Source organism: Pangasianodon hypophthalmus, chromosome 2, assembly GCF_027358585.1.
Source record: "Pangasianodon hypophthalmus isolate fPanHyp1 chromosome 2, fPanHyp1.pri, whole genome shotgun sequence".
NCBI lineage: Eukaryota > Metazoa > Chordata > Actinopteri > Siluriformes > Pangasiidae > Pangasianodon > Pangasianodon hypophthalmus.
The window spans coordinates 26,736,626-26,751,264 of record NC_069711.1 but is presented as its reverse complement, the minus strand read 5'-3'; the positions used below and the strand labels follow the sequence as shown (position 1 = coordinate 26,751,264).

General features: G+C 36.6%; 2 protein-coding genes across 6 annotated transcripts; both read left to right on the top strand.

Moving 5' to 3' along the window:
* The first annotated feature begins 1,049 nt into the window (after positions 1–1,049).
* Positions 1,050–7,403, top strand: otos2 (otospiralin 2). Of its 4 annotated transcripts, none has more exons than XM_053231653.1 (5): positions 1,082–1,282; positions 3,339–3,611; positions 3,973–4,040; positions 6,566–6,583; positions 7,104–7,403. In XM_053231653.1, exons 3-5 carry the CDS (start codon positions 3,983–3,985, stop codon positions 7,286–7,288), a joined length of 261 nt encoding a protein of 86 aa, XP_053087628.1. In that variant the 5' UTR covers positions 1,082–1,282; positions 3,339–3,611; positions 3,973–3,982; the 3' UTR covers positions 7,289–7,403. The 4 variants fall into 4 exon arrangements, with proteins under 4 accessions (XP_053087635.1, XP_053087628.1, XP_034169674.1 ...); XM_053231648.1 differs by having other exon boundaries at positions 1,096–1,282; positions 3,339–3,668; XM_034313783.2 differs by lacking the exon at positions 3,339–3,611 and having other exon boundaries at positions 1,083–1,282.
* A 1,994-nt stretch (positions 7,404–9,397) lies between these two features.
* Positions 9,398–14,638, top strand: ecrg4b (ECRG4 augurin precursor b). Of its 2 annotated transcripts, XM_026933499.3 has the most exons (4): positions 9,398–9,552; positions 11,470–11,517; positions 12,625–12,782; positions 14,279–14,638. In XM_026933499.3, the coding sequence occupies exons 1-4, from the start codon at positions 9,483–9,485 to the stop codon at positions 14,426–14,428; spliced, it is 426 nt and encodes a 141-aa protein (XP_026789300.1). In that variant the 5' UTR covers positions 9,398–9,482; the 3' UTR covers positions 14,429–14,638. The 2 variants fall into 2 exon arrangements, with proteins under 2 accessions (XP_026789300.1, XP_034169672.2); XM_034313781.2 differs by lacking the exons at positions 9,398–9,552; positions 11,470–11,517 and adding an exon at positions 11,596–12,143.
* Position 14,639: the final 1 nt, after the last annotated feature.

Below are 14,639 nucleotides of genomic sequence, written 5' to 3'. Positions count from 1 at the left end.
CAGGGCACATTATCCTGCTGAAAGAGGCCACTGCCATTAGGGAATACCGTTGCCATGAAGGGGTGTACTTGGTCTGCAACAATGTTTAGGTAGGTGGTACGCGTCAAAGTAACATCCACATGAATGCCAGGACCCAAGGTTTCCCAGCAGAACATTGCCCAGAGCATCACACTGCCTCCGCCAGCTTGCCTTCTTCTCATAGTGCATCCAGGTGCCATCTCTTCCCCAGGTAACCGACGCACATGCACCTGGCCATCCACATGATGTAAAAGAAAACGTGATTCAGCAGACCAGGCCACCTTCTTCCATTGCTCCATGGTCCAATTCTGATGCTCACGTGCCCATTGTAGGCGCTTTTGGCGGTGGACAGCAGTCAGCATGGGAGCTCTGACCGGTATGCGCCTACGCAGCCCCATACGCAGCAAACTGCGATGCACTGTGTGTTCTGACACCTTTCTATCATAGCCAGCATTAACTTTTTCAGCAATTTGTGCTACAGTATCTCTTCTGTGGGATCGGACCATACGGGCTAACCTTCGCTCACCTCGTGCATCAATGAGCCTTGGGCGCCCATGACCCTGTCTCCGGTTCACCGGTTGTCCTTCCTTGCACCACTTTTGGTAGGTACTAACCACTGCATATCGGGAACACCCCACAAGACCTGCCGTTTTGGAGATGCTCTGACCCAGTCGTCTTGCCATCACAATTTTGCCCTTGTCAAAGTCACTCAGATCCTTACGCTTGCCCATTTTTCCTGCTTCCAGCACGTCAACTTCAAGAACTGACTGTTCACTTGCTGCCTAATATATCCCACCCCTTGACAGGTGCCACTGTAATGAGAAAATCAATGTTATTCACTTCACCTGTCAGTAGTTTTAATGTTATGGCTGATTGGTGAAAACCTGTGAGTGTTGGGGTATAATGGAGGTGAACTGTCACATCCACTAATAGTTAATGTTTTAAATGTTTTTTTACTGTGTTAAAGCATGTTTTTTTTTTTTTTTATCATGATGGTTTCCCGAGCCTCGTTTCTTGAATATTGACTGCATTTCACAAAATAAACTTTGAGTCAGATTGCATGCTGATGTGTGAGATCTCACTACAAACAGTAACAAGGCAGTATAACCTGGTGATATGGAGGCACTACATATAGAGAGGACATGTGAAGTGCAAACAGAGCATTCCAGCCTTCAGTCTGTTCTCCGTCAGCGTCGTGGGTTAAAGAACAGAAACATCTCCAGAAACACACCAAGAGCTACAGAGGTGGAATAAAGTGCTGCAGGTAATCTCACAAACAACTGTTTCATTAATGTTTCATTTATTATTGGTTGGTTTTCTACAATACAAAGAATTATATTAGAATTGATGTATTGAAGAAAACTGACATGATATTTAGTATTTTGGGGGGAATGTTATTATGGTTGCTTTTTTTTTAGAGGGTAAGCTTTTAGTACAGGATTTGTCTTTTATAAATATTAATGGTTTCATTGCTGTCACATCCTGATCTTATTCACACACAACTTACCATGCTTTAATCCACAGTTTACTGTCTGGACCAAAGGTATTTTGTGTTGGGAGACCCAAATAATAATGATTTTACAGTGAAGGATTAGGATTAAGAGATTAAGAGTTAGTCTGTGAAATCAGTGTGTCCTGCTGTCAGTCACACACTCAGTGTGTGATGCCAGTTTTTAGTTCCTGTGAGTTAATGTGAGCAATAGTTGAAAAGCAATTTAATAGTTCAGTTGCAGCTTTTGTCTGATACACACTGTTTTGAATCAGGGCTGCTGTAGTGTAAGTATGGAGACTGCTGTACTGATTCAAAACCGTGTTCATCACGCAAAAGCCGTGACTAAATCTGATGCACATCAATTATTACTCATACTGTTTTTTTTCTAAAACGTGTCTAATTTATTTTCTTTCATTAGTGTATTTCTATCTTGTATACTGACTATGGTTAGAGTACAGATTTTATTTATTGTATAACAAGTGTGTATAACAGTTTCTAAGAGGAATATTACAGACCAAACAAGTCTTAGTCATCTCTTGAAATTGCACAAAGCTCGAGTTTGACTAGCACTGTTCAGGGATGAGTATCCCAAACGCCTTGCAGTTCAAAGTTCAACAAATGTTACATTGTTACAAATGTTATATTGATCTCTCTCTCTCTCTCTCTCTCTCTCTCTCTCTCTCTCTCTCTCTCTCTCTCAGCCTAGTTTAGACCATTTTAACTTTTTCAGGGTGCTTTCACATCTATTAGCGTAACTACAAAATTCAACCTGTTAGCAACAAAACCGTAAAAAAATGATGTATTGTTGCCTGAGCTTTCTTAGAGTCAAGGTTGAAAAACGAAATATAGATATTAATATATATATATAGATATTATTAAAATATTCTGTAAGTTAAAAGGTCTGAATGGCACTGCAACTGTGGAATCACCCTAAATGTAACATTAGCTCAAGTCAGACTGTTGTTATTTCACATATTATTAAAAGTTCAAAAGGTGTGTAATATGCACAAGATGGAGATCAATTTAACAAGAAAGTCTAAATGTGGAAACAGTTCTAATCAGTGCAAAGGAAAGTGTCCTTACAGTGGAGACATGCTGATTTGAATGGCTTCAGGTCCAGGGTTGTCACAGCTGTTGTTGACCCATTCATAGGTAAAGATGGATATCTGCATGAAGTAAAGAATAAAACATGATGGGGCATGCTGTTATAGGAAAATAATTAATGACCGTGTGGTGTGATGGTGCCTTTAACAGCCCAAAGTTGATTATTTTCCTATCACACCATGCTCCAAAGTGTTTTATTCCTCTTCTAGTGCAGCAATTTACAATTTATGTGATAGCAGATCTAAACATTCACTCCCTCGCCAGCCTCTCTCTCTCTCTCTCTCTCTCTCTCTCTCTCTCTCTCTCTCTCTCTCTCTATATATATATATATATATATATATATATATAAATACAGCTTGTTACAGAGAGACTGCAAAACCCTCTAGCTTTAGATTTTTCTTGCATGGAAAACTTTACAAAGTGCTGACATTGTAGACTCCATCCATAAATGTAAAATAAACACCTTCTTACAACAGATTTCGTAAGAATTAGATCTTCTTTTGTTAAATATCAACACATTTTTAATCCGTTTATTAGACTTTCTGCAGAGCAAGTCCTGATGAATTAGCAGTTACATTAGAACCAATGATGAACTATAAGAAGCACATTAATATAGACCTGTGAGTGTTGTGGTATAAAAGAGGTGAACTGTCACTTCCACTAATTTTTAAAGTTTTAAATGTTTTTACTGTGTTAAAGCATGTTTTTTTTTTTATCATGATAGGCAAGTTTCCAGGGCCTCGTTTCTTGAATATTGACTGCATTTCACAATACAAACTTTGAGCCAGACTACATGCTGATGTGAGAGATCTCACTACAAACAGTAACAAGGCAGTATAACCTGGTGATATGGAGGCACTACATATAGAGAGGACATGTGAAGTGCAAACAGAGCGTTCCAGCCTTCAGTCTGTTCTCTGTCAGTGTCGTGGGTTAAAGAACAGAAACATCTCCAGAAACACACCAAGAGCTGCAGAGGTGGAATAAAGTGCTGCAGGTAGAAATATCTCCAGAAACACACCAAGAGCTACAGAGGTGGAATAAGGTGCTGCAGGTAATCTCACAAACAACTGCAATTATTAATATTGCCTTGTTTCTATGCTGATTAGGATATTACTGTTTATGTAGCTCACCAGGTTTCATTTACTGTTGGTTGGTTTTCTACAATACAAAGCATTATATTAGAATTGATGTATTGAAGAAAACTGACATGATATTTACAAATTGGGAAAAAGAATGTATCTGGACACAGCAGTGTTTTAGAAGCATATATGCCTCATAATCCTTGGTGAGGATGGCTAATACTTATTGCAAAAAAAAAAAATCAATTATCATTAAGAAGACATTTTACTTTTCAGTGAAGTGACCATGCCTCGCTTCTCATTAGTCCTGTGTGTGTTTGCGCTCGGACTCTTCTGCCTGTCAGGTAAGAAACCTAGCTACTTTTAAATAATTATTATTTAAATAATAAAGGATGTCTGCTGCATACTGCCAATTCATCTGAACTGCGAAAGACATTTGCATTTTCTGCACTCCTCAGGCTAATCTTATATTCATTTTTTTTAAATAAATAAATATTCTTACCTAACTGAATAAATGATGGCTCATAGATTAAGATGTGGTTGTTGAAACCTGTAAGAAGCCTGATAGGACAAATCTTCTTTGTGCTTTTACAGATTTTCTGGGGTAGTCGTCTCATTCCTCTTCCTTTTGCCAGTTTCAAAATTTAAATCTTGACTTTATGCTTTATCTTTGGTAAAGATCCATGAAAAAAGTCTAAGACTGTGGTAAGGATAATTATATTTGTTATGTTAAATTATATAGTAACTCTACTGCAGCATACTCCTCTGCCTAAAGCCAAAAACTAGAAAAAGAAAAGTTTCAGATAAAATAATTTGGAAGCAGCAAGAGACTAGAAGAGTGATTTTTCTAATTCAGTCCTTGGGGATACCAGTTGGTTCTCATTTTTACTTTTTTCGGCTCCTAACATACTGGATGATGAAGAGATGAGAGTGTAAGAACTAGCACAATGTAGTGAGAGAGAGAGAGGGAGAGAAATACAAAATACAAGAAAAGCAGAAAGTAAAAGATGAAAGAGGGAGAAGAAAGGCCCCGCCGTGTGCACCTGCACTCTGAGTGTGTGTGTGTTTGTGTGTGTGTGTCTATTTAAAGCAGAGACAATTTCAATTAGGAAAGTGCACAGGTAATCAAACACTGAAAACACTGTTCTGGTATTTGTTATGCTCTACGTCCACATGATATCAGGAAGAAAAATCACATGGTAATATTTTGGTGCAGAGAGCAGCTCTGTCGTCGTGTGCAAGAAAAAGTTGTGGGGTTTTAACTCTTATGCAAATGGGAGTGTGTGGACAGAAATGAAGCTTGTAGGAGAGAAGAGAGATAATACATTTGCAAGAATGTTCAGTACAACCCTATTAAAAGTCTCCAGTAAAAGACTTAAACTACATTGAACTAAAAACAGGTACTTAGGGTTCGCAAATTAAGTCCATTTTACACCAGAAGTGAGGCTACTCACACAAGACATTTATCCCCACACCATGACACTGCTCTCATGTGGCACATGTATCTCTGTGTTTTCATGATCTGTATATATATCTGTACTGACCATCAGATCATTGTAAACATACATGATCACCACTGTGCTGCTGCACTAGGGCAACATGCTGAAATATTCAACTGCCATTCAGTAATGCTGATATTCAGTAAACCTTACTGTGCATTTTAAGATTTCTCTTCATTATTTCCCTATATTACATTTTTATACTTGATTTTCCCCTCTCCCAGCAGTTAATAGAATATCCTTTTCACTTTCAGACCAGAAAAGTGTTCAAATTCTGAATTATGTTTTCATTTATTCTATTCAGAAATTGTGACTGTAATGATTTTTTTTTAAATAAATAACCAATTTTCTTTGTTCTTTATTATTATTATTAATGTGATGTCATTACTTTAAGTCACTGATAAGCATAGGCTGTGATGCCAGAGACATACTTTCATTAAAGATGTATTATCTAAGATGGCATCAACAGCATCTCAAAGCACACATTATTAATTACACCAGCATCAATAAATTATTATAGTAAATCCTTTTTTTGTAAATATTATTTTATAGGAAGATTGAAAGGTGTAACTCCAAAGATAGCTCTAAAAAAATCAAGCAAGAAAAAAATTTCCAAGTAAATGAATAACTTATAGAGTGTGGAGGGAAACTACTGGGGTTAGTTGAAAGGAAAACCTATTCTTTTGAACTTTGACCCTGGAAGCACTTATCCATAACTTTTGTGATTTCATGACTTAAAAAAAAAAAAAAAGCCCACGACAAGCCTTTTAAAAACAGCTATGACATGAAATGCAGGGACAAAGGTTCTTTTTAAATGATATTTACATACATTTTCAGACATATTTTATTCTGCTAATTTACATATTTGGCAGACTTCATACTTATGTTCATGTCATGACCAATAATTTAAGGGACAAGTTTGACACCATATTCAGAGAATGACTCTATTATCTCTTACAGATATTTGAATATTAGATAAAATTAGATAGAAGGAGCATCACTAATGTAAACTGTAAAATCTCAACATTAATAAAAAATATTAAAAATTACATTTGATCAAAAGCAAAAAACCAATTTCTTCTTTCTTGCTGCAAATCATCAAAATGCAGTTTGAACAGAGTCTGTGTGTTAAGTTGTTCTTTTACTTGATCTAGTTTATAACCTACCCTATGCCTTAATGGTAACCATTTGTAATTTTTCATACATATTAGTTTTTGCAAATTCATGCCTTAACCTACTTTTGAGTACTGTTGTGTGCTTTATCTGAGCTTGGATCATCTGGACAAAGCTTATTTAGCGCACAAGACTCAGAGTTTAACTGCCATTTTAAGCTGATTTTATTCACCCTGGTTTAAATCTTTTCATTTCAGGTGCTGAAGATAGCCAAGGTGAGCATTCACTGTAAACATTATGAATCTTCGAAACAGTATATAATGCTCTCAATTGTGTATAGATTATACAGTGATAATGTGCAATATTGAATATTCAACAACTGCAATAATCAGAATTTTCAAGATTAAATATCAAAACCCAAGTAAAGATGCAGTACTAAATGAAATATATTAGTTTATTACCTAAATGTAATTCCAGAAATGGTGATAAAATACATATTAATCACTGCTATCAGCACATGCTCAGTGTCTTGTAACATACATTTCTGATTGACTGACCAAAATGTTATCCTCTTCCACTTCTGACTGGCTTTCATTTAATATTCTACTTACTCTTGAATTTCTTATTCAAACAATGTTTAAAGGTTATGAAAGTTATTAAAAGATAAAAATTATATAGCAGCACCCTATATTTTTTACATATAGGATTTTTATAAGTACAATAAGTTAAGTTATGCTCAATCTTTTAAACATTACTCATTGGTTGTCATTGGCTAACTGTCTGATTGGTTCTCAGCTGAGTCCAGGGAAAAGCGGGACATGCCAAACTGGGCGCTGACCTCCTCGGACTTTTTCGGCTGGATCGAAGAGCTGCGCAATCACGCTGGCTATGACAAAATCGACGAGCTGGCCAGAACCTTCTGGGCTCATTTCCCCTCAGCTAGTCGCTTGGGCTACGATTCCCCAGCTCCTGAAGAATGATGACGTATGCGCTGTTTTTCTGTGCAATAACACTAATGCTGTCTGAACTGCTACCACTTTTCAGAAATTCCTGCCTATTTTGAAGTTCCATTAAAGATTGTCAAAATGTCTTTGACATGCAAATGTCCAGTCACTTTATCTACCACTAGACAGCGAAGGCAAAGTATAAACGCTAAAGAGTGATTTCTTTTTTTTTTTTTTTTTTTTTTTGTATTAAAATAAATAGAATAGACATTGTAAAGCACACAATAAATATATGAGAAATGTTCTGCATGTGCTCAATCTCTGCAATTCTTACATTGTAAATAGTAGGACAGTTTTTGTTGCTTCCATTTGGTCTGTTTAAGTAAACAGACTTCTTTAATTCATCCTCCTTGGGACTGCTGTGGCTATGGATACTGTATGTGAACCATATAGAGTTGAAAAGGTTGGCTGGTAAAGAAAAGTAAAGAATGTGGCTTGAAGGCTAAGATAACATTATGGAGACGCTTCTTTCTTTCAGCCTCAGGCTGTCCACATATTTATCTGCTCATAGCTTCATCCATTTCTGCCACAGAGCCTTGTTTAATCTTAGCTGTTTTTTTTTCAGTAGTGCAGGATGCTAATTGGCTCACTAAGTTTACTAATTTTACTCCAAAGTCCAGTTCCAAATATGCAATAACCAACACATTATACCCTTATTAATAAGGAATAAAATATTTCAGAGTGTGCTGTTACAGGAATATAATCAACTATCACTTACGTTATAGCAGCTATAAACAGCCTATTTTCTCTAATAAGACAAAAAATGCAGCTTGTGAGGTTATCAAGAAACCAGAAAGTCTTCTGTCCTGAAGATGTCAGAGAAGTTCGCTGACACTGACACTGACACTAGAGACTAAAAATGTTGAATAAACATACAAGTTCCTGTGAATTATCTGTTACTATAGACAAATACAGGTAAAGAGCTTCAGGTAATGTTCACATCAAACATCAGAATGAAGAAAAAGAGTGATCTCTATGACTTTGACTGTGTCATGGTTGTTGGTACCAGGATTGAGTATTTCAGACACTGCTGATCTCCTGGGATTTTCACACCCAAGAGTCTCTAGAGTTTACACAGAATGGTGCGAAAAACAAAAAACACTGAGCGAGCGACAGTTCTGTGGGTGGAAACACCTTGCTGATGTGAGAGGTCAGAAGAGAATGACCAAAATGGTTCGAGCTGCCAGGAAGGATATAGTAACTCAAATAATTACTCTTTACAGCTGTGGTAAGCAGAAAATCATCTGAAATTGCATGAACATCTGAAATTGCATGAACTTTGTGGTGGATGGGCTACAACAACAGAAAACCACATCAGGTTCCACTCCTGTCAGCCAAGAACAGGAATCTGAGGCTATCATGGGCACAGACTCAAACTGGAACTGGACAGTTAGAAAAAATAATCCCCTTTTTGTCCAGTTTGGGTGAGTCTGTGCCTCAGATTCTTGTTCTTGGCTGACAGGAGTGGAACCTGATGTGGTCTTCTGCTGTTGTAGCCCATCCACCTCAAGGTTTGATGTTTTGTGCATGCTGAGATGCTTTTCTGCTCACCTTGGTTGTAAAGAGTGCTTATTTGAGTTACTATAGACTTCCTGACCGGTCTGTTCATTCTCTTCCAATCTCTCTCATCAACAAGGTGTTTCAGCCTGCAGACCCTGCACACACAGGATATTTTTGTTTTTTGCACCATTTTGTGTAAACTCTAGAGAACTATTGTGTGTGAAAATCCCAGGAGATCAGCAGTTTCTGAAACACTCAAACCAGCCCATCTGGCACCAACAACCATGACACAATCAAATCCACAGAGATCACTCTTTCTTCATTCCGATGTTTGATATGAACATTACCCAAAGCTCTTGACCTGTAACTGCATGATTTTTGCATTGCGCTGTTGCCACATGATTGGATTATTAGATAACTTCATGAATGTGCAGGTGTTCCTAATAAAGTGGATGGTGATTGTATTACAGCCCAAGTTGGAGGGCTACAGAAACGTTAGCTTCTTTTGCTCTGCTATTGGCTGCATTCCTTCACAGGCAGTGGCAGGTTTTTTTAGCAGGAATGTTTGCCTCTTTGTCCTTAGGGCTATTCTTCCTACAGCCTACAGTACCTACAGTAGCTTATTTTAGCTCATACCACACAGCCCCAGCTAAGCTACAAGACCGAAGACATGAAGCTCTACAGCGTTTGTATAAAAGCTTTGCTCTTCCTCATCTTCCTCATCCTCTGCAACACCTCAGGTATGTTAATATCTCTAAAACAATCCTTTGCTTTGCTTAATTTAATTTCCTCTTTTCTGAAGCATCCCCCGCTGTAATGGCTTTTGCATTAGTTCCCATTACCAGATCAATGTAAACAATCAGGGTTATGCAGAGAGAGTGGTTTAGGATTTAAATGACCACTGAAAACTTTTGTTGCAAACAGTGTATTATAATGAACATAAAAGACAAGATCCAGCAAGACCAGGCAACACAGATTTACCAGGACCACCACTGACCATAAGTACAGTATCTCTGATCCCTGATTTTGCAATTTTATTGACCTTCTGTATCTTACTGCTAAGAAAAATCCCTAGAGGCCTGATAGCAAAATATTCTGCTGTGCTGAAATATCTATTCACTTTGTGCCTTTGTGATGTCCCTCACATCTCTCATCCATGTGAATTTGAACAGGAAGGCTGTTGGTCATGTAGGTTCCACCTTATATAGAGTGATGGAAAACATTTTCTAGGCTTCTGAGCAACTCCATCTGTCTTGAGAAAAGTGTTTATATAAAATATAATATCAATCTTCCATGCATCATTTCCCTGTTAAAGGACACACAGCTTTGTCTCTGCAGCCTAGAAACAGTAAAGCAAATATTCTGGAGTTCAAGTAATATTAATATGGGACATTAATATTACAATATTTTGTAATCATTAAAGTGGAAAGTTTAATTTGAGCCTGCAGCATCTAATAATAATTACAAAAATATTGTGCTTGTTTGTTTAATGTTCTATGGTGTTATCACTGAATGCTAGGAACTATTTGCACTACACACACACACACTCATGTCTATAGACCCTTACTTCATATTTATTTATCCCCAACTGCAAAACTTGTACATAAGACAAAATAGCAATTCAACAAACGAATGTTTGCAATATATTTGTTTTATTTTAATTTTAATTTCTATTGTTATATTTAAAATGTATAAATCTTACGGGATCACACTGTTCAAATGTGCAATATGTTAAGTGCAATATCTTAGCTGCTTTACTATCTTAACTGAACAGATCTGATCATTTATGTTAATATTTATATCCTTTTATATTCATGTTATCTCTTACTCCTTTTATTTTATTCTTCTGCGCCATTAGGAGGGACACTCAATTTCGTTATACCCTGTGCAATGACAATAAAGAATCTATCTTTGTTAAATCAAAATAATAATATGCTACAAATTAATTAGGCATTATTGTTGCAGTATAGTAGTTTGATTTGTCAAACTATAAAAATGAGTTTAGACCTACAGCATTGATGTAATTCTAAGAGCATGATGAAAATATAGCGACTTTTAAACCTTAAACTCTCAGCTTATTCATTTATGCATCTTAGATATTCAGCAATTAAGGTGAAACTATAAGGAAATGTACATTTTTACAAGAGAGAAGACTATAAGTGTGGACCCAGTGTCAGGTCCTGGGAGTTTAAGGGCTGAAAGCATTTTTGGATTCGTTTACATTTTCTGGAGCATAAGAAGTGAAATTTAGGCAGCTAACTGTAGCATTGGCTAAGATTAGCAAGGATATTTGAAATGCGCAGCTCATTTCATTCTGTATAAACAAGTAACTGAGCTGGCCCAGACTTCTGACCTATGAGAGTGCACTACTGTACACCTAGTGAAAGACGCAAATAATGATAAAAGCAGCCATAGCTAATGGTTAAAAAAAAAAAAAAAAGTCATCCGTGCAACAATACATCCATACTATATTCTGAGACCTAAACTATGGTGATGCATGCATTGATCCCTGACATGTGGAGAATCAATAATATGACCAAATGCCTTTTTTCGGATGGTCGCTCTGGATGGCAGGTCATTTGAAATTGCAATACAATGATACGAGACAACTCAGCTTTACTGCCATGGCTGAACAGTATTGTGATTGTCTGTTCCAGGTGGATCAGGTGAAAGTACACTGAGCAAGATACTGAAGAAGAGGGATGGTAATGTGTCAGCTAATTGTTTTATCCAGTACAGCCTCTCAAAGCACAATGATTTTATATGTAGCCTAAAATATAACTGTCCATTACTGTTGATATGTATATCAGGGCAATATGGATATTGTGGGGCTTGAATGAAAGGAAAACTCCACCCTGAAACACATTAAATATGTTTATATTGACATTTTTGTGATGTACTTAGTGATTCCGGTGATAATTTGTTGTATTAGTTGGTGCGTTTTTATATTATTCCTGTGAGAAGTTAATGTTTCTGTGCCATACTGCCATTAGAATGGTATTTAATAGGAGAAAAAAATTTCACTGATCTCAAATATAAGTGATAATGCTCAAGTTTTGTGCTTTGCTCCTAAAAAACAACAGAGCAAGGGCTTCTTTTCTCACTCACCATTTTCCAGCAATGTTCAACATCGTAATAATGAGAAATCCAATACAGATTAGAAGAGAAAACAAACTTTGAGCTCGAAGTCCCAGAATGCAGTGCAGCTATACAAAGCAGCTGCATTGAGTTAAGGCTTAGATAATTAGCAATCTAAGAGATAACGATGGTATGGCACTAAAGTTGAAGCTATGGAATTTTATCTGTTGGAACAAAGTGAACAGATGTGGAGGTGAGACTGCCAGACAGACTAAAGGACTAAAGTGCTACTGCATCTGTCTTGTTAGGTAGAGATGAAGCTAAATCCCACTAACACTATCAACATGTAGTCAAACAGCATTGTGGGTAATGTAGTGGGTTAAAAAGTCAAATAAGAATTTGATTACAAAATAAATTGTGGATGCCATTAAAGACTACATCTTAATTATAAAAAATAGTATGCAAATCATTTAGGGTGGATTTTTCCTCTATGCTGTGTCAACCTCAGCAAGTGTTAATGGATTTAGCACTGTATTTCCACTAACCAAAGACTGGAACTAAGTTTTATGCATAGATTTTGAAACATATTTTTCCTCTCATGGAATTATTTGGACCAAACTTTCTCAGCCATGTTGTTAAATTGATCTAACAATCAGAATGATAAAGCTGGTCTATAAAACATAAAACCTGTCAAACAGACCCAATGAGTGCAGCTCTCAACATCCATTTCACAGTCCAGAGCAGATCTGCAGACGAACTCGTGGTCTCACAGGTAAAAGCTAAGGAATTCCTGTCAGCTCCCCGGAGACCTCGGAGAAACCTGTGGGACCGCAGCCGTCCAGACGTGCAGCAGTGGATCCAGCAGTTCATGCACATGGGTTACGATGAGGCTGTGAGTGTAATTAAATCAGCAACAAATCATTTGAACTCAACTTCACTATATTTAAAACTCAGCTGCTACAAATCTAATGCATATATATAAAAAAGCAAACGTTTCATTTTAACTCTCAGAGTAGAAGCTGGACTCCTTGGGGGTCTGGCGGTCCACCACAAAACTCTGGGATTCTAACCCTGTTAATCCACACACGTTCTCTTCTCTTCTACTTTATACCACAGTGCTGCTGAATTCTCAATTCTGATTGGTCAGAAGGTGTTGATTAAAAGTTTTGGCTGCAAGGCAGATCACAGGTTTACATTAATGCTCACTTCTTCATATGTTATTGTTTCTATACAACAATTTAGAAGCATGTTATTTAACAATAAAAAAAACAATCATTCATATGGTGAAGTTTTCTGTTAGGAGACGTTTACTTCACATGTATGGAAGGAGTCTCCAGTGTCAGTGCTTTGTAATGATCAGAAGTAAAGCTGTAATTTTAAGTTTTTCAACATGGAAAAGTCTAAGGACTTTTGCAGTTTCTTCGTAACTTGGTAAGATGTCTCGTGTATCTTCCATAACATTAAATGTAACTATAAATGGTTAAAAAGTATGATGTCTTGCATTAATACATTTTTCAAAACTGTAATTGTTGGTAAATTGCTGTGGTATATGAGGAATAATAATGTTGATAACATTTTAATAACATCTTTAAAATTCTAAAATTTAAAATCACTTCATTCAACATATCATCACCACCTGCCATCTTTTTGCTTTTGCATTTTTGTGTCTAACTGTGTCTTGTCTGTGCAAACTGTAATTGCTTGTAGCTACTCATTTTTTGAGCATTCTTTATGAAGCCTCACATTTTTATTCTAATGAAGGACTCACATGCGTAGTATAGTCATTTCCTGAATGTAGCTGAGATAATCTTCTGTATGAACTCACAAGAACACTGTGAACATTTTGATTAAGGTTCTTCCTTAAAGAGTTCACAACACAATAATACTTACATAACTTTCTTATAAGTTGTATGTAAACATTTATAAATGCCTACAACTATGAGCAGTGTAGATACACACAGGCAGTGTAATACTTGTAGTTAATGTTTGTTTAAGAAGTAACAGCAATGTGTCATACAGGATGTTTGTAGAGGGAACACAGCTTCATAAATTGCATAAAGACTCCAACAACATGAAAAAATATGAAATAACATGGAATGGTAGTCAAGTTGATTGGCTGCATGGATAGATGCATAGGTATATGAATAAACAGGAAATAAGAAATTTCTCTAAATGACACAGAAGTACATGATCTATCCTATCACTGATGCTTCCTAGCTTACTGAAAGTGCCCAGTATGTGGCTGTTGAGTGAAAGAAAAAGTGCAGATATACACTTTATAGATCTTAGTAGACTTTTAAGTGATTTTCCTCCCTGTTTTCTTTAATAAAGTTAAATAACTGCCTTTGAATTACTAATGAAACATTATATTGTGCTTCCTACTTACAGAGGCTTGAGACAGATCTCGCTTACTGGATGGACCATGCCAAAGCTAACGATCAGGGTCGGCAGCATCACTACGATGAGAGCGCTGCAATGGGACCGCGGGATGCCAGCGCCTTCAGACATGGAGCCAATGTCAACTATGATTATTATTAATCATAATCTCCTGATTAATAAATGAGTAGTTCTCTTTATATTTTTTTGTCTTCTTAATAGGCACAGCGAATAAATCTATGCCTTCTTCTATAGGTCATTGTCTAGTGATGCACATTACAATTGTGTCCATTTTGATAGTGGGACTTTTTTAAATCAATTTTTTTTTAAAAAGTAAATACTAAAGTTTTAATAAAGAAATTGCATCCACAAT